The following is a 20,531-nucleotide window of genomic DNA, read 5'->3' as shown; positions in this document are numbered from 1 at the left end:
TGTTGACTCAAGTAGATATCTGTGTAGCTGAAAGCTCACCTGCACCCCCCCCCCCCCCCAATATAAAGACACAGTCAGATAATGATTGACTCCTTGTTTTGGAAGTATTCCTTGTCGTCATTGAGGATTTGCTTGTTAATGCCTAACAGTTGCAGAGAGCTGAGCAGAAGGGATGCAGTGTTTCTTCGAATCAATGAAATATGATCCAGGAAGGCTGATTTACGTAATAGATTCATGCGTTTAAAGGTTTATCAGATGCCAAAGCACTACATCGTATAATAAAAAACGATTAGGAAGGATTTTACACGCTAACTTGAAAGTGATTATGGCAACAATCATTATACAGCAACCATAAAGCCCACTGCGTCAGCACATCTCCCCCATCAATACAGTGATTGGCGGTGGGTTGGCGGCTTTATTCAGTAGTCCAAATGTTGATGTAGTGAAATGAATGCGAAGCAATCAATGCGCTCCATGACTACGCCTGTAAAACAGTAAAATAAAAGTAAAAATCAGATCTGATTTAAGTTCGGCCAGGCTGAACCTCTGGATCGCTTCAAGCGTGGCTGCTATTTTTAGGTGGCTCTTTTTAAACTTGCAAGTGTGCATTTGCATGCACCTCCAGCTTGTGCAGATAGTGAACATAAACCTGATGTCATCTGACGTTCATGTCAGGGATGACAGCCCAGTATCTGACTATGACCTAAAAGCTAAACGGGGGGTCGGCTTTTGAGAAGGGGATATTTGGTGCAACGAATTGAACTGTGGGCATGTTCCACTCTTCTGTTGTATGCTGGCAGTCAGCAGATTTTGGTCCCTACCTGCTCTACTCACATGATTCATTTCACTATAACTCACTATGTCATTTTCTCCTAATTGAAATTCAAGTACGAGGTCACTGTTTCGACATGCTGGAGGAAATCCAGTGCACATCCGCAGGTGTGTGAGTGCAAGCAGCCAGAGCAGACTTCCGTGGAGTGATTTAAAAATAACAGCAGAGCTTAAAATGGTCCAGTGGTGCACCAACAGACAATCTTGAGTGGGACAGTGGCTAAATTTAAACAAGGTATGCATGATCACACCAACTACTGCAGAGTGAGTATAATGTATCCCAGATTTGTCTCACCATAACCTGCATAAAAAAGCACATTTATCTTGCCTTTACTGTTAATCACACAAATCAACACAAATTAAGTGTCATTCTCTTCTGCGCTCTGATAGACAGTTGGAGGAATGAATTATTTGATGTCCTGCAGAATTTGTACATTTGCTCACTTCAAAATAAATGAACAGTCTGCAATTTTTATGGTAGTTTCATTTTTAATGTAAAGAGACAGAATATCAACCAAAACCCCAGAAAAACACCTTACGTAAAACTCTCACACTGACTTGCATGTCACTGAGCGAGATAAGTATTTGGTCTCTGTAATCTCTTTAATCAGAGATTCAGACACGGCTTGGGAGAAAGTGTTGTGGTCAGGTGAAACATAAATGCAGCTCTTTGGCATCAACGACCTGCCGTGTCAGAAATGCAGAGTACGACCCAAAGAACACCATCCCCGCTGTCAAACACGGAGGTGGAAACATTATGGTTTGGGCTGTTTTTCCTGCTAAGGCTACAGGACAATTTTACTGCATTGAGGGGCCATCCATCTATCCATTTTCTTCCGCTTATCCAGGGCCAGGTCGCACGGGCAGCAGCCCAAGCAGAGAAGCCCAGACCTCCCTCTCCCCAGCCACCTCCTCCAGCTTATCCGGGGGAACACCAAGGCGTTCCCAGGCCATTCGAGAGACATAATCTCTCCAGCGTGTCCAGTGTGCCCTGGGCTTCCTCCCGGTGGGACATGCCCAGAAAACCTCGCCCAGGATGCATCCTCGTCAGATGCCCGAACCACCTCAACTGGCTCCTTTCGATGTGGAGGAGCAGCGGTTCTACACTGAGCCCCTCCTGAATGGCTGAACTTCTCACCCTATCTCTAAGGGAGAGGCCAGTCACCCTTAGGAAGAAACCCATTTCTGCTGCTTGTAATGGCGATCTCGTGCTTTCGGTCACTACCCACAGCTCGTGACCATAGGTGAGGGTAGTGGCGTAGATTGACCGGTAAATTGAGAGCTTCACTTCACTCAGCTCTCTCTTCACCACAACAGACCGGTACAGCGGCTGCAGTGGTGCGGACGCTGTACTGGCACCAATCCGTCTGTCGATCTCCCGCTCCCTTCTCCCATCACTCGTGAACAAGACCTCGAAATACTTAAACTCCTCCACTTGGGGCAGGGTCTCGTCCCTGACCCGGAGTGGGCCAATGGACCATAAATTATTGGATGAGAACCTTGTTCCTTTAGCTAGAACACTGAAGATGGGTCTGGAAGGGTCTTCCAGCAAAACAATAAAAAAACAAAACAAAAAAGTGGCCAAGAAGAAGCACATTAAAGTTGTGGAATGGCCCAGCCAGAAAAAAATGTGGTGGGAGCTGAAGCTTAGAGAGTTTCTGTAAAGAGGAGTGGGCCAACATCCCTCCTTAGACGTGTACAAACCTGGTGACCAACTACAAGAAACTCTCTCTACCATTAAATATTAGAGACTGTTCATTTCTTTGGAAGTGAGCACAACTTACAAATTCAGCAGTGAATTGAATAATTACTTCCCCACTGCAGCCGTCTATACTCAGATTTAACAAATGAAGATATTGCATGGTGCTTTAAGGTGGCATTTTATTCATTGAACTGAATATCGGTCTCTCATAAAAATATATATATATTTATGTGCAGGAGTTTCTTATTCGTCTCTTCGGCTTTCTTTCATTATTATTAGATGTGCGAATGTCACTTTGCCGCACAAAAACAGAAGAACACCGCTGCCCAATTAAATTTCCGAAAAACACAGCATTCACAACACAGCAACCCTTTTCTTATTTTTTATAAAACAATATGATTTGAAAATAAATATGCTTTACTGTTTACACAGACAAAGAAAACATGTTAATAGTGAAGAAGAGACAAAGGGATCTAATAATTAGGGCTCTAAGACCGATGGCAGAAAGATGCAGATTGTTATCCAGATTTGAAAACGGTGGTAGTGTTGTAGTATTGTATACTGAGCTGCGAGCAGTAGTTTTTTATATTTGCATCTTGGGCCGTGTACAAAACAAACGTCCGCTACTTACTTAAATACTTAAATACTTACTTCACACAGATGTATCCCATTCAATCACTCATATAGACATTAACTCTTACACACACACACACACACACACACAAGTTGAAATTCTACAGAGTACCCACGCCCTTAGATGAGACGGGTTGAAAAGGAGGAGGTGTTATCAGTACAAATGATCTATTTGGGAATGTTAAAATCATTTATGATTTTTTTGTTGTTGCTTATTTTGCTTCGTAGAAACGAGAGTAGCCATCAGTGACCTTACACATGGGGAGATAGGACAGCCACAGGTACATAACACTGCATACATAAATAGACCAAATTAAATATGGGTAGACTGAATACTGAAAAATACTCTATAACATAAATTATCTAGAATGAACTATTAGAGAGAGATATTAACTATGTACAGGTTTAGAGAAGCTGTATAATCACTGGATTCTGTATTGAGTTCAACATTGAAGAAAACTACGTCGACAGTTGACAGACTCCTGAAACAATGCAAACAAAAATAATTTAAAAAGCAGTACTCTTTCGTGAGGCACAGTTTTCAAATGGAATCAATCATACAGTGGTTTTCTTGTAGGACATAGCAATACATACAAACTCTATATCGATGACCAGTATCCCTTTAAAAGTATATGGCACTTCAGAGTCTCCTCTGATCACAGACGTGACCCATGTAAGCACAGGTCAGTGCTGCAAAGTCTTCAGAGGGAAGGAAGTGATATCACGAGGAGAAAAAAGGCAAAACGTCGTCTGAGAAAGGTCCATCCATCGCTTAAAAAAAAAAAAAAGACACCCACGTCCTCTTCAGTCCTGCCTGCTGTTTTAGCAGTTAAATATATATTAGATTGAGAGGTTTCGCATGTTATGATTGAAACACAACCACAGTAGACTCGTATCCAGTGGAGTAATTGTACACAATGATCTGACGATAAGACTACACCTGCACTGCAAGCCTGCTAGAAATGCAAAACCACATAGCTCCTATTTTGCTTTTAGACGAATCATGGGCTTAGTTATTACAGTAGCAGCAACAATTCTGTATATTCTTTTTTTTCTCTCTTTAAATGTGGTCTATGTACACACAGATATACAGTGGGAGGAAATTTCAGTTCAGTCCTTCTTTTTGTTCTGTTTCGGTCCATGGGGAATGCTTTCCACAGAAAAGAAGAGCTTACAGTTCAAAGGTCAAAAAGTGCGTGCTGTGAAGTATCTCTAATATATTCCTTCATCTTGTACATCTGGTGCCCCCACTTCTCTCATCTTCTTGGCTTGTCACATCTAAACAAGAAGAAAGAGAAATGATCATAAGCGCAATAAATGTTTATAGGGAACAGCAAAATCAGCCTATTTTTAATTCTTTTGTCTTGCTCACACAAATGCAGGCAAGGTGGCATTTATTTGGAGATAACTTATCTCATAAACTCCCCTTCCAGTTCTCCATCTATGCCCTACTGTACTATAAGCTGTTCCGATTCATTCACCTCTCAGTACTATCTGGGGATCTGTCTGGCCCAGTAGGCCTACCCCAAACCCCATATGCTGTCACATCTACATAAGGGTGTGGTCCCAGCTAGTGAATTAATAATTAAGTCAATTTGCCGCTTGGTCCTGGGCAAGCAGGGATGCAGCTTTTTGAAATAATCATAGTTTAAAACAATGAAAAGGGCATTGAAACAAATTTCTGCAGACTGCAGACTTTGCCAGTTCAACATATATTTATCCAGAAACTGCAGTTCCTCAAATGACCCAAAATTCCTCACTTGAACCTTCAAATTGGTAGTACGCAAACCGGTTACTGGCATCTCAGTTGCTATAAATGCAGTCTGATTTTATGTACTGTTTTTGCATTTAAAAGACTGTAAGACTACAAGAAACAGCATACAATTTTGTATGCAAACCATGTTCCAGTGCTAGTACATTAGATTACAGTAGTTTATAGTTGTACTAGAAGCTATAGTAGTCACGCGACTGAATATGAAGAGAACCTGCAAAAGCCTCCATAGTGGAGTCTAACAGGGATGTTGTGACTAGAGCCTGTTTGCTACCGATGTCATCTGACCGAACTATATTTGGATCTTAAGTTGGTTGCATTACTATAAATTCCACACAGGTTTTCCGTTTAGTCCAACAAATGGGTGAACCACTTTGCCGATGTTACTTACTTGCAGGTCCTCTCGTTGAGCTCTAGCTGGCGTTCTTTACAGTATTCGTCTGTGTGTTTGCAGGAGCACCGGCAGGTTGCAGGGTCCTGTACAAACAAACGCTTTCTCCTCTCTGAGCACTGATCACAACACGGCTCACAAACACTGGACAGACAACACAAGGAGATGGGGAGGAAGAAGGAAAGGCAGATTATCACAGTGCACCGTTATCACCCATAAGAAAGGTCACCCTTGGGTCAACCCTTTCATATGCTCCAGTTTGCTCCTCCGAGCCACTGCCAATTTGTGCATGTGACAGTTGTATAGTATTGCTCACAGGATCCCTCAGAGCAGGCAGAAAGTCAAGCAGTAGAAATAAACCTGCTCCCTACCCCCATCCTTGCCTAGCTGATTCGACCTCTCCTGAATGAACGATATGTGTTAGACATGCAGTTAGCGAAGCTCGAGACCAGTTCATGCATCACAAAGCAATATATGGCTTTAAAGTGCGGGTCAGTGACAGCGCACTTCTCACTCTCACTCTAAACTCGTGATAAAGAAGACTCGAGGGTCTGTTTGATGCACTGTTAGGAAAGATTTCATTTTATTGAAGGAAAGCCGAGGACTAGGTTTCCCACAGAGAGACATGAAATCAAAACAAAGGCTGAAAGTCATCTGAATTACAATTCTCAGCAGGTGTGAAGCCCCAGATACTTCATTGACATCTTAATATACAAATTACAAGTGAAAATACAGACAGGAATCTCTTCACAGTATGAACACTGAAGAAACATGATCTCGTTATATTACTTTTGAATAAAATATTAGTTTTTTATGGTTTCAGACACAAAAGCAGGCAAACAAAGAAATAAAAAAAACAGTCCTTGCTAAACAATTTGCTGAAAAAAAAGCAATAGATAGCATCACTCATATCTTCACATAACATGAAAAGTACCAGCATTAAGCACAGGACAGCAAAAAAACCAAACAAAAAACTGTTTGTAAAGATGAAAAGAACAAAGTGGGGAAAGGAGACGGGTACGAGACACAGCAAAGCAGCACAGACTCAACACTGAAGACGGGACTATGATTACAACCCTGGTGATCCCAGCACAGATACCAGAACAGTATGAGCCGGTTGGCAAAGCCATGCTGGTGGATCTGAGATCAGTGTCAGTAGACAGGAGGTTCATGTTACAGCTAGCAGCTGATCTAAGATCTGTTTATTTGAACTCCTTTAAACGTGGACATTATCAATAATAAAAAGAGCTATCTGACAAGAAGCCACAGCCAATTTGAACCCTAGGTTTTTGTCGGTTTTATGATACAATGCTGTATCTCGTCTCGAACATCAGTCAACCATTGCCTCGGTTATATTACTAGGAGATTAGTTGGAGATTTTGAGGTTAATGTTTATTCCTTGCAAGTTGGTATGTGGTCTGAAGTACCCCCTAGTTATCACTCAAAATTTAACTGAAGCTACCTTCGCAAAACACATCGGCAAACAGGGCATAGTCTAATATCCTGAACATAGACTGTAGATAAAAGGTGGACACAGCCAATATGAATTACCCATTCGTTAGCAAAGACTTCTTTTTTGCCATCGCGGTTTGTTCAAACGAGCGAGGAACGGATCTGACTAAGAAGCTGGATAGCTAAAAATTCCCCTGCTGGCCAGAAGAAAGAATACAGGTTTGAAAAACTTCCACAGTGGAAGTTCCTGAAACCTAAAAACTGTGTATGTCTTTTATATACAGTCTAAGATTCTGAATATTTAGGACATGGATGACAAGACAAAGTTTGGACACCACACGGAAGCAACATGCTAATCGATAGGGCCGATAAGCAAATTAAATGGTACAAATTAAAAGGGGCAAAATAACTCCTCCCAGATTAGCTTAATTATAAGAAGCGCAACACTCAGGTGCAGGTAGGTGGAGAAGGCAGAGCTGACATACGCATCATGAATTGTATTTTCAGGGTTTTTCTTTCGTTTTCTCTTTTGGCCTTTATTCTTGCCTGTCCGGGATTTTCTGCAAGAGAGACAGGAGAACAAGGCAGAGAGATGCCTGAGAGACTGATGAGAGTGACGTGCTTAAATCTCTGAATGATAATTGCTTAAGCCAACATGAATTGATCGCAATGTTTTTGGTTTTTAAAAAAATATGTATATCATTTTATTAGCTAAGAGTTTTAATTTTTGTTACTGATTGGCTTATATGGGATTCTAACTTCACACAAGGCTCTCTGGACCCAATTAATACGATGAGATATGATGTGAAATGAATGAGCGTAGTGAGAAAGTAACTCCATCATGAGTTAAATGACCTACAAATAACGCTTTTAGAAAGCAAGACAACAACTTATATCCTCTTTCTCAAAAAACAGCCAGAGTAAAGCAGCTCACTGTGTGAATATGATTAATATCGCATATTCCGAGACTAAGTTCCTTCACTGCCCAAAACTGGGCTCAAAAGATATGTATATATGTTTAAATAATAAGTACAATGACTCTGCAGAGAGTGAAAGCATATTGTTCTTTGTAGGTTATGGTGGGTGGAAGTTTCCCAGATGATCTGAATACAAAAAAAATTGGACTTTACCAAAACCGCATCTTTTAGTCTATTCGGGCCAACTCTTTATCACTGACTCGACTTGTTACAAACTGCAGCACAATGAGAACAGGCCAGTGTGTGCTTACAAAGCATGCACCTGGTGTATAGGCTGGATTTCATATGCATTATTTATAACGAGCTGAGTCAGATATAATTCCGCTGCACAAGGTATATTTAATTATGCTGGAAACTTTTTGTTAGTTAGACGTAACAGCAAAAACATGATTACAAGTATCTATTGGTATTTATGGCTAGCATATATACAGTACATTAATTCTACTTTCTAAGTAAGAAAAAATATAAAATATTATAAATATTAGGAGGAATAAGAAATAAATAGAAGCGTTGCAATTGTATCATGCACAGAAGACGTGATACAACTGCAGTGTCAGACTCACAGTGATGTGAAAAAGAAAGTTTTAACAGGACTCTATGTAGTCCTGGTAAAAACTAAGTGCACCCCATGATACAAGAGCTTGTCGAACAATTTTTAGCAGCAATATCTTAAAGCGGTTATTTTCTGTAAGACTTTCAGTCTCACACATCGTTCTGGAGAAATTTTGGTCCACTTTTCTTCACAGCGATTCTCCAGTTCATCCATGTTTGCGGGAATTCATTTATGCACAGCTCCAATGCCCCTCCACAGGATTTCGATCAGGTTGAGGTCTGACTAGGCCATTGCAGCACCTTTCCTTTTAAAGCCATTCTGTTGGAGATTTGACTTGTTGTATGACCCAGTTAGGACCAAGCTTTGGTTGTCGGACAGATGGCCTCACACGGTCTCTAGAATACTTTGGTATATAGAGGTGTTCATGGCCGACTCAATGACTGCAAGGTGCCCAGGTCCTTTGGCTAGAAAACAAACCCAAATTATCATCCCTCTACCACTGTGGCTGATAGTCGATATAAGATGCTTTTGCCGATATGTTGTGCTTGTTTTCCCCAAATGTGGTGCTGTGCATTATGGCCAAACGTCTCCACTTTGGTCTCATCTGTCCAAAGGACATCGTTCCAGAAGTCTTGTGGTTTGTTCAGATGCAACTTTGCAGACCTAAGCCGTGCTGCCATTGTCTTTTTAGAGTGAAGATGCTTTTTCCTGGCAGCCTTCCAAACAAGCCATACATTTAACATGCTAACTGAGGCCTGTAGAGTCTGTAGTTTCTCTGAGCATTGCAGGGTCAGACCTTGGGTTGAGCTGACTCGGACGTCCACTCCTGGGAAGATTGTGGCATTGTGTTAACACACAGCTGAATGTTCCAGACCAGAAAACTGCCAAAACTTTACTTTTAAAGAGATATTAATTAATCGATTATCAATTAATTGATAATCAGCAAATGTACTCGATTAAATTATTATCAGTTAACCAAGTACATTTCATTATCAGCGCTTGGCTGCTATTTACTCTTTTAATCATTGTGGAAGCAAAAAGGGTGTACTTAGTTTTTCACAGGACCGTATAAAGTCCCGTGAAAACTTCATTTTTCACAGAGCTGTATAGTCCTGTGACCTCAGGTCATATCAAAGCACATAACCTGATGTTACTCCATTATTCAGTCACATAGGTGCTTTTTTTAAACTTATGTTCAGTGGGTGACCTTAAAAATAAAGTTGCCCTCTTTTTAGTATGACAGATGTTTTTCTTGAAGGTTTTGCTGCTGTTGGTAGTGCAGTCTGTCAAAGAATTTTAGATTTTTAGACTATTATTAGAATTGGATTCTCATTTGACTGAATCTTTCCTTATTTTACACGTCTCTTTCCACATGTGTCCACTCTGCACTTGACACCTAGCTACCTTATTGATGGGCAAACCAAATTTCATTTTATGAAAATGACTGGGAAGGAAGGCTGCAGCCATGCTAGCAGCACATTTAGGTTTAACTTTAGCACAGCAGTGCTTTGAGCTAAATGCAACATCAGCATGGTAACTTGCTCACAATGACAATGCTAACATGTTGATGTGTAGCTAGGTAAAAGGCTATTTAGCCTTGGTTTAGTGTATTAGCATGATAACATTTGCCAATTAGCACTATGCCCAGCCGCGGCTGGTGGTGGTATGTTGTTAGTTTTGCAAATACGTATTCATAATCCAAAGCGGGTGATATTGATGGCGCTTTATGAATGATTGGAAGGGATCAAATTATTTTCTGCAGACCATCACCACTCAATGGATGTGTGCAACATTCAAGACTGTCCACCCACTAGTTGTTTTTTCCCCACCTAAACATGAATGTAATAGAGAACAACTTGGGGGATAACCAAAGTCATGATTAATATTGAAACGATCACTGTTTTCTTGTACAAAATGCGCTAATAATTGTAGAGAATTTTTAGTTCAGGGAAAACTGCGGATGGACTGGCAAACTGAAAAGAATCTGTCATTGCTATCACTGTGAGCATGGCTAAAAATAACATTTTGATTCAGGGATGTATCTGGATCACAGACTGCAGAAGTCATAAATGGGGCTAACTAAGCCCCATTTAGGACTGATTGATAAATACAGCATCTAGGTCTGTGTAACAGAATGAAGCAGACGTGTTTCAAATGTAAAATCCACACAATTTCTGCAGAGACGTTGATAATTAACTAATTTCACAACCTCAACATAATGAGTCATCCTAACAGACTTTGAGACTCTTGCCTTAGAGAGGTTAGCCAACATGAATCAAAATATCAGAAACAAGAACATGAACTGTTACCCTAAAGTAACACCCCACCAAAGCCACACTCGCAAAAACAGTTAAAGCAAAGTTCAAGAAGATCACGCAGCTACCCCTTATCTATATGACAGACGACCTGACATAAAACCAAAACAACAACCCCACAATGGAAAAATATCAACGGCTACTCACAGAAAGAGGATTAAAGAGTTTAATGACCCTTAGCACACTGACTTCTGTAGTATTCAAAGGGAGGCCCTCTTAAGATAGGACTATAAACACAAAAGTTTAACAGATCTTCAAAAACACTGTTATCTATATCAGAGGAGTCAGAAACCAAAGTTGCAGAAGTCAAGTGGCATCTACACAGCAGAGACGAGGGAGACGAATGCAGATGAGATAGAAAAGGTGGGAAAGGTGTAAAGGACAGGTTTGCAAGTGCAATGAACTCATCAAGTGTCACTCATTGACCTGAGCGGGATTAGCTGGTATTCCCAATGTTTATTATCTGACAGCAGCATGTTAATTTGTGCTCACTATAGGACGATCTCATGTTGCTTGTTCACTGAGGTTTTGATGACATGTTATTGCTTTTGGCTTTTCTATCTGTGTTTTTGTCTTTCTTTTTTTATATTAAAGAAAGAAAAAAGGAGGAAGTGGGAGTGGGAAAATAACAGGCACATCATTTATGTTCAAAAGGGACTATAGTATAATTTGGGAAGGCTGAGAGTTGCAGACAAATGATTGTTTGTTGGCAAGGCAAAACCGGAAAAAGATCAAATCTCAAGTCCCTATTGTTTTCCACCCAAATCACAATCTCCATGCAGAAAGAGCGCTGTACTCACTTTTCTTTCTTTTCTGTCACTTCATTCTTTAACCTGAAAGGCAGAAACAAAACAACATGACATTAGATCACAGCATGCAACTGTATCCCGGTAAACAGATACTTATCAAGATCATCAGGGACTGGGGGCTTATTATCATCATGGGTGGAATCACATGAATCTTTTCACATCACATTGCGTCACCGTCCTTTACCAGAACCTATGATAAATCTAGTTTCTTTTCAAGTATCTGGCATCTGCAACTGGCAAGTGAATTCAATTTATTGGGAAATTTTGCAGTTCTTGGATTATATTCATTGATGGATCCACACAAAACACATACACACAACTACAAACACATTTTGACAGGTTTGCTTCACTTCCCAGCCAATAACAGTGTGGAGTTGCTGGCATATCTGGAGGCAATAGTTATTCCAAAGTCTTAGGAAACAATGTTTCCTGCAAGGTAATAGACCACTTGCCAAGTTTCTGCTTTACATAGTAGTACAGCAAGTCTGCACAGGATGGAGAACGCATGACAGTATATGTGTTTACATATACTGTACATTAGGATACAAATTCTTTACTTCAAGTAGCAACACAGTAAAACTACCCAATTACAAGCTAAACGTCTAGTTTTAATTTAAAAGTTGAGTAGTTACAAGAACAAAACTGTACTAAAGCCAACCCTATACTGGAGGATAGACCCTTTAAATACTTACACTGGGTTATAGCTAGAGTTCATACTGCCATATAGCTAAAGTGTTTTAAGCACCAGTCACAAAAACACAAAGTATAGGACTGAGCAGCTTTTTTCCAGAGGGGTCTGCCTCTCCAAACCAGGGGCATGCTGATCAGGTTTTTAGAGTAGGTATGTCTGTACCTGTAGGTTATAAATATGCTGGCAAAGCTTTCTCATTTACATATGTCTGAATTCTACTGGTCAATCACATCAAATGCAGTCAGTCCAAGTGGTGAGCATTTGCTAAAATGTAGCGTCAGCACCATCAGCGATTGTTCAGTGACAATGTAGCTTTTGATGTGCAGTCATAAACAATGACCCACTGATGTAAAAAGAGATCTAGGTGCAGATGATTCCCAGAAGGGTTGTAAACTTAACAAAACCAAAAGCTATCAACCAACCCTTTAATGTACAATGTATATATATATATATATATATATATATATATATATATATATATATATATATATATATATATCAGTTTCCCAGCGACTTAATAGCTATCAGAATCAGAATCAGAATCAGAATCAGAATGGGTTTATTGCCAGATGTTGAGGTTTACAACATTAGGAAATTGCTGCTATAAAGCAGTTCCTGTAATAGTTAAGTCATAATTTTAAAATAGAACTAAATGGATTCATAGCACCATCTAAATTTTTATAAAGGTGTCTTAAAGGTTTATAGCTTCAAGTAAATGGTGAACTAGGACGTCACTGCTGCAGACATGCAGAACTAATTCCCTGTGGATATTTTGCCCAAATTCGGAAGTTTGATGGACAAGTGGCTTCAACGTGAGATACAGTTTAAAAAAAAAAGAAGAGCTATTCAACTCGGCCTTTGGCCAATACTCATACTTGCAATGTTTGCTTTATTGTCAGGGTTTCCTGAAACGTGGGAGGATTAGTAAACCTTGACGCTCTGTCAAGGTTTACTAATTCATGACACAGAGCTCAAATCTGCCATCATAATGTCACGAGTATGGAAAACTACACATGTCCAACAAGAAACAGCAAAAAAGGTGACAAGAAAAAGTGATTATATAGTGTTTGTTGATGCTAGGCCACAAGAGGGACATCATTTGATGTTGATAATGTTACTTGTTTCACCTATTTCTGCCAGTCAAAGCAAAACAGCAAACTGACTGGATCCGTGGTAATTTCAGTCACAGTTAACCTTGTCTCTGGGCAGTCTGTGAGAGGGTCCAGAGACAACTTGTGAACCATCAAACCTAAGACAAGGCCACATCTAAATATAACACTGAATAAAAGCCTCTGAATAGAAGCCATATATACCTAGTTTCCACTGATGCAGAGCCTTTGCATACATGGCAGAAGCTGGGGTAATTTGCACAGGGAAGGGTCTGAGATGGACAGAATCTGCAGTGCACATCGTTCGAACAATAATACAGTGCTGTTTTTGCAGCACCATATTGCCCCAGTAAAATGCAAAATGTCACTTTATAACACTTATCTCACAGACCTATATCTAAACTATGGACCGAGGAGCGATCTCCTTGTCGCAATTGCAAACAATGCTTTAGAGGGCATTGTACTCGATGGAACCAAGATGAATGTAAGCAGCATTGTGAATGTCTGCTGTGATGTGTTCAAACCTGCTCGGGTCTTTTTAGAATCAGCGAAGTGAAAGAAGCAAAGATAAGATATGGATTTAGGTGATACACATCTGGTGAATGTGTCAGATGAAAACTTCAAACAATAACTTCACATGGCGTGCTTGGCCAACTTCCACTCTGCTCCACAAAGGCACGTTGATTTGCCTGCAGTGATGTTTGGCTGTGCTTTGTGTGGATGTGAGTATGTGTGTGTGTGTGTGTGTGTGTTCAGGGTTTCTTACCTACACTCGCATGCGCTGTGTTCTGTAAAACTCATGAAAATATCATTTTTTTGCCTCCTGGGATTAATTCTTTTAATCTGTAAAAGAAAGAGAAAAATAAGAAATACACGTTGGTGTGTCGTATTTCTAAATATCCAGTGTCCTTCATTGTTCCTCAAGTTAAAGTCAGGGTAGTAATATAATAGAAAAGGCAGATCCGAATGGATCCAAATGCACAGCTTTTGCATGCTACAATAGGGTTCAGTGCTCAAAGGTCACACCTAAGCAGCCTTTGAGCTATGTGCACTTGGACAGGCTGAAGGGGCTTTTTTATGCTAAGTACCATGAGGGCCCTGGGCTGGTCGGACAGACACTTGTAAAGCCTGTGCACCTTCTTAGCTTGACGTTTGGGCAAAAATAAACTGAATAAGTGTCCATATTTAGGATACAGACATATCCTTCTTTGGCATAACTGCCAAAGAAGAAAAAACAATATAAAAACACAAGTATTACTGCTCCAAATAACGTTGCTGACCTCCATTGTAACGTTATAAGTGGATGTCGGCGTGCACTGCAGCATCTCGTCGTTGCAGCAGCCGGCACAGCGTGTTAAAACGACGCATGACGGGATGAAGATGTGCTCCACCTCATCTGGATACTCCTGCAGAATTTCCACCAAAAGCTCCCGAGGTTGACACAAACTCTTGTTGTACACCTCCATCAGAGGGATCACTGGGAGACAGAGTAACAGTGCACACAGTTAGAAAATGGCAGAGGAGCCATAGTATAAGTGAGTCACTCCTGAACACACACACCTAAATGGAGATGTGAATAAAGAAAATTGGCAGGCTCACAACAAACACTATACACATAAACATGCACACACACGTTTTATGTTGTATTATTCCATCGAGTAGCGCTCGGTGTCTACCATCAAATACAGACTGGACTGACCTACTTTTACACACTTATGTAATTCCTCACTGAAATTAACAAGTACTCTTCTATGTTGTGTTTCCAACCCCTTTCACTTTTCACTTCAGGAGTGACGTTACCAACCCTCCAGCTTCACCAAAGGCCTCTCAGATAGACTCAAGAACCCCTTCATCAACACCAGCTCTTGTTTATTTGAGCTAATTAGATCCGGACTACTCTCAGCTTACCAATTAATCTGTGCAATTACTTTTAGCTTACCATTCATCGTTTAGAGAACAGTATCAACTTTTTTACCCATATTGGCTTACTTTTTCAGCTGTTCATTTGCCCATCTCACCTCTAAATCACAGTATTAACAGTTTATCTGTTACTTTATGTTAACAAACCCTATCCACATATGTGTGACCCTCAAATGTATTTACCACCCCTTCATATGTCAGTCAGCGATATCCTTCAGTCTCATTGGCAGTCTTTACCGCTATTGCCATCTACAGGTCAAACTTTTAGGTTATTATCTCAGCATCTTTCCAAATATCCATGTTAACTATAGAAGTATCCCCTAGGGTAGATGCACCCTGACTCGGAGTCACTGCTGTCTGACGTCATCACCTGCACTGAATATTCTCTGGTCTTGAATGTCACCCAATTTTTTGTATCCATATTGCCTAAAGCTGTAAACTAATAGCCTGTTGTGTGCTTTTCACCTTCAGTCTATTTCCCCCCCACACACCAACCTCCCGTCACTGAGTCTTTGCAGGAGTTCTGCTCTTGAGAAAGATGTTAGCACACAGACCAGCAATACCTCCAGAACATCACTCAGAGCATTGCTGGACCTAAAACAACCCCAGTCTGAGAACCCTCTGGGAAGCCAAACCAAACATGCTGGGCCTGAGCAACATCACGAAGTTCAGCTTCTGATTGTCCAATTTATGTTGGGCAATGCTGGGATTGTGCAAAACTAAACTTAAGGCCAAGAGGGTGACATTCCTTTCTATAAAAGACTCTGGTCTCTATAACATTTCACCAGCTTAACCTCAAACGAGGAGGAATGCTGTTCAACATGAACGTGTCCAACGGTAAGATTTAGAGATGAAACAGCTCATTTTCTTTAGCTTAAAAAAAAAAAAAAAAAAAAAAAAAAGGAGAGTCATGGTCCCGGATGACTCTCCATAGGGTCAAATGACAATTTTGTCCACTAGGAGGCAATAATTTGCCTTTAATGTCAAGGTGAAATTCAAACCAGCCCTTTGTTTTATTGGCTTTTAGCCAACCAGGGAGTCCAGCACAGACTGTATTCCCACGGTGCCCTGTAGGACACCTACCGTTATGTGGACCTCTTTCTGTTTCCCTCGGTATGTGGGCACTCTGCAAGAAAAAAGAAATAAAAAAAAGCACGCCGTTAGTTACAGTAGATTGTGCAAGAACTTAGCATAACCCTCTCCATGCCCCTTACTTATCCACAGTTGTGCCAAAGACATATTTACATTATGACATCGCTGTTGAAACATGAAAACCACACAAACATGCCTCTTATCACAGGCCAACCTACACACGGTATAGACTGCAATCACATTTTAAGGGTTTAAATATTCATAAGCTTTTAACACTAATAACAATAAGGTTCTATAGAACATCAGCTGTTCATCCGAGGGGTGGCAGTTTTTCAAAATAAAACACCCGAAGATACAATTCCTTAATCAGCCTGCTCCTAGTCTAATTATAACTTATATGTATATGTGGTGAGGGAGGCCGTATATGGGCAAATGTTTGATCGGAGGCACAGCGTGTCAAACCATCTGACCTAAGTTCAGCCACATTAACGTGACCAAACTTCATAAACTTCAGGATTGGCTGTTTAGTTTCAGTTACTAGACCTTTATTGTTGTGCTGCTCCACTGCCTCCAGGCAGCACGGATTAATAACCGCTGCCATTAAAGCCGGCAAGAATTTCAGCCTGCTACTTTCCCCTCACAGGGGGGTAGCTGTCACCACACCAGTTGGGCCACAAAGGATTTTTTTTTGGCAACTTTCCATTCGTTCGTTACGCACAATGCCGTCTCGTCTTCACACACGCGCGCGCGCACAACCCTTCCCTCTCCCATTTTTTTTTCACATAGGAGCACGCGCAACTCACGCAATATCTCACCAATGTTGCATGAGATACGGCCTGTGCCGAGTGAGCCGGCATTTGGCGATAAGAAACTCTTTTCTGTTTCTTAATGAAAGGAGAAAGGAGGAGGAAAGAGGAGGAGGAGGGGGAAAAGAAAAGAAAGAAAGGAGAGGAAAAAAATGAAGAAGGTCGGTTTGTTAGCAGGCCCCACCCCCTTCTGGTGGCGTGAGAGGGTCCAACCTTGTGGGCTGAGAGACCCCAGCCCCCCCAAAAAGCGCACTATACATTAATGTATGGGTGTCAAGCTGCCAGCACCGGCTCTTAAATGATACATGCCGGCTTATAGACGAGCATTTTAGCCTTCACCCGCGTGCAGTCCAGTGTTGATTGAGAGGCCTAACTGTCATTAAGTGATCCAGTTAGTTCAATGAACACTTCACCGGACTCCAGCCTGCTAGTGCTTTTATTATGCTGGGGCTGAGATGCTCGCGAGAGGAGCTGTGTTGCCGCCGGAAACCAAAAGGAAGCAATGGGCTCTTTTGAAAGTGGTGTTACAAGAAAGTCCAATCATGTTACAGGAAAACGCGCAGCCTCCTACTGAGGTTGTATTTTTTTTCACCTTGAAACCTTTGCTCAAAGCCATACCAGCAGTTGATTAATGATTATATAAAAACGATTTACAGTGGGCACTAAAGCGCCATTACAATCCCGCCGCTAGATCGGCTGATTAATCTCGGTTTGAGGGGGATGACTAACGTTCGGTCACTACTGGAATCAAGGGTTGAATTCCAGTTTGAGAACTGGAGCCGCTTCTTGTAGCAGAAAAAGCCAGAATGCCGGTAGTGAACCTGCTCACAAGTCCTAAATCAGAATGGAGCCACTGCGCCTTTAAAGCGTAATAATATCTCCAAGGTGGTTTTTTAGAGCAGGCCTGCAGTCAGCCAACGCCAAACTTAAGATGATTTTTCTGCGTTTTAATAAAAGAAATAAACACTTAGCGTAGATTTACAGGATAAAAAAAGGCTCGCAACACCCGCCGAGTGTGTGTGGGTTATGTTTATACAACGCCACTTTTGCGTAATGGCTGTTTAAATCTCCTCAAAAAAAAAAAAAAAAAAGCCACAAAACATTTGAGCTTGTTTAAACACGAGCGGTGACCTAGCTAGAGGAAAGACAAGGACAAGCTACACATTAATGAGCAGTCCCTACATGGCTCAATAGATGTGATCTTTTTTTTTTTCTTTTAAATTTGTTCTCTGTGGGTCAGTTTGCTGTCCGGGGACACTCACCTTGACAGCTGACAGCGTCAAAAATAATAGTGTCAAACTGTCAATAAAGTTCATGGTGTTTGAAATCCAATCCAAGGGGGCAGACGATCTTTGTTTAGAAAAAAATAAAATCAGCAGGCCAAATGTGGCTTTTTGTTCTCAAGCATGAAGTTCACAAGTACGACAATATACAAGAGGACCGGCTAAAACTTCTCTGAAAGGGCAGGAGGTTGTAAAAGCAAATCCATGCTGGTCCCAAGGATACAATCCTTCGCGTGTTAACTACTTCTTCTTTTTGTCTCAACTGTTGCCAATTATTTTCAAGATATCCAGAAACACGAGAATCCAAGATGCACAACGTCTCACATTGTTCCGCAGCAGATCTTTATTTTCTTGCAAGGGAGTAGCAATCCACATTACAGAAATAATCCCATGCTTGTTGAGCCAGGCGTCTCCAAGTGTCTGTCCATTTGAAACTTGAAGCCGTGGACGAGGATGATATTCAGTGGAAAAGAAAACCGCGGTGTCAGTTTAATCGTGGCGAGAAACTTTTGTCTCTTTAGCTCTGGCTGATTTATCTTTAACCCGGTATCATCACTCGGCTCTTGTCTTAGTGCGTCCTCTTCTGTCTGTCGTATAGTGTGGAGAGATCGCGGTACGAAGGAAGTGAATGATCTGGTAGGTGTGTCCTATAGAGCTCTGCGCTAATAGGAGCCCAGAATGCCCCCACCAAAAAAGAAAAAAAGTGATCTTATACATGTGTAATATTGCATATAGGCAAATAGGCAAGATTTACAAAGGGGTTATATATAAAATAGACACATGATCAGTTTTATATCATTATATCTGCGTTGTTGTATCTGTCCTCTGTTCTACATTATGACCAATCCATCCCTTAAAATATCGTTGTAGAACTGTTATGTGACATTTCATGAAACTTCGTTTCCCCTCTTGGCCACAGCTGCCTTGAAAAATATATTTTAAAGTCGGTAAAACGCCTTCCATGTAAAAAAAAAAAAAAAAGAATATGTAAAAGTCACTTTGGAAAAACAAACAAACAAAAAACAAAAAAACAAAACAAAAAACCCTGAATGAAGCTCCTACTGTGTGCCAGGTATGCTCTCTCTGGCTCAGAATGACTCGATATCAGTTTAGAGATATGGTTGATAGCTTATATGCAACAAGTCATTTACAGCAGCTTAAACACCGCTAATCGTTTTTAAAAAATATATTTTATTTTTAGTCGATTTTTAAAAATCATTTTTAAGGCAAATACCAGACATCACGTTTTTTTTTTGCCACAACACCTGTCTATTTGTACCCCCCCCCCCCCAAATTTGTATTTCTTTTACATGTGAATAAGAAGAAAGAAAACTCTTTGGATACGACAGTCGTATCACGGGGTCGTTACAGCGCAGATCTATGTAACAAATGAACTCCTTTTTGGGGCACCTTCCGAATCGTTTACTGCGAGGGAAATACCGGTGAACGCACACCGGCGCAATAATCTTGTGAGGTTTTAATTTTGTACTGGGGCTCTAATGCGGTACCGGGGTAAGTATTTTCCAGCCTTGTGACTAGACATGAGAGGGCACCCAACTTGTCGACGTAGTAGAGCGTGTGTGGCTGGACACGTAAGCCTTGTGCGTGCGTGCTCCGGTCAACGTTTTCCGCTTGTGATCCGCTGCGACGCATATATCAGGTGCGGTCTGCATCCCTGAGCTCGGCGGAAAAGAAGTATTTGCGTCGTGACTTCCTGGACAAAATATTCTTCGATGGACGTATTTTCTGTGCAGTTTCTCGTCACCTGCCCCCCATCCTGTTGGGGGGCAGGAGGGGGAGGAGGAAAGGGGAGACAAGATGAGAATATAGTTATGGAGCCGGTGAAGCAGCCCGATGGTGACGCCCTTGTGACGTTCACAATGATGCTAAGGACAATTAAAAACAAAAACAAAAAAGCCCACAGTAAAGACAAAAAGGCTCAATCTGAGTAAGAATAACGAAGACAGCATGGCAGTTATTTAATTAAATAAAAGCCACACCTTCAAATAGTTAACAACAATGACTTATTAGCAGAAAATGGATTTTACAAGCAAAAATGGATATATTAAAGTAGCCTGCGTGGTATTTTAGAATATCCTAATAAATACACGTGGTTGAGTGAAATACTGAAGAAATGAATGATGCAAACATAGATGAAGCACATCAGTACCTCAAAAGAGGATTTGTTTAAATGTA

The 20,531-nt window shown here is 40.9% G+C and overlaps 1 protein-coding gene across 2 annotated transcripts; it reads right to left on the bottom strand.

Annotated features, from left to right (window-relative positions):
• Nucleotides 1-1,997: 1,997 nt before the first annotated feature.
• Nucleotides 1,998-18,943, bottom strand: vegfab (vascular endothelial growth factor Ab). 2 transcript variants are annotated; one of them, XM_085371783.1, is made up of 8 exons: nucleotides 18,315-18,943; nucleotides 16,238-16,280; nucleotides 14,515-14,711; nucleotides 14,001-14,077; nucleotides 11,426-11,458; nucleotides 7,266-7,340; nucleotides 5,329-5,472; nucleotides 1,998-4,444 (listed from the first exon to the last, which is right to left on the bottom strand). In XM_085371783.1, the coding sequence occupies exons 1-8, from the start codon at nucleotides 18,366-18,368 to the stop codon at nucleotides 4,423-4,425; spliced, it is 645 nt and encodes a 214-aa protein (XP_085227909.1). In that variant the 5' UTR covers nucleotides 18,369-18,943; the 3' UTR covers nucleotides 1,998-4,422. The 2 variants fall into 2 exon arrangements, with proteins under 2 accessions (XP_085227909.1, XP_085227910.1); XM_085371784.1 differs by lacking the exon at nucleotides 7,266-7,340.
• Between the last annotated feature and the right edge of the window lie 1,588 nt (nucleotides 18,944-20,531).

The sequence above is a fragment of the Diplotaxodon limnothrissa genome, linkage group LG15, assembly GCF_057381915.1.
Source record: "Diplotaxodon limnothrissa isolate DT_005_m linkage group LG15, D_limnothrissa_male_GT1.1, whole genome shotgun sequence".
Taxonomy (NCBI): Eukaryota; Metazoa; Chordata; class Actinopteri; order Cichliformes; family Cichlidae; genus Diplotaxodon; species Diplotaxodon limnothrissa.
The sequence above is the reverse complement of the archived record's forward strand: the minus strand, read 5'-3'. Positions and strand labels throughout refer to the sequence as shown.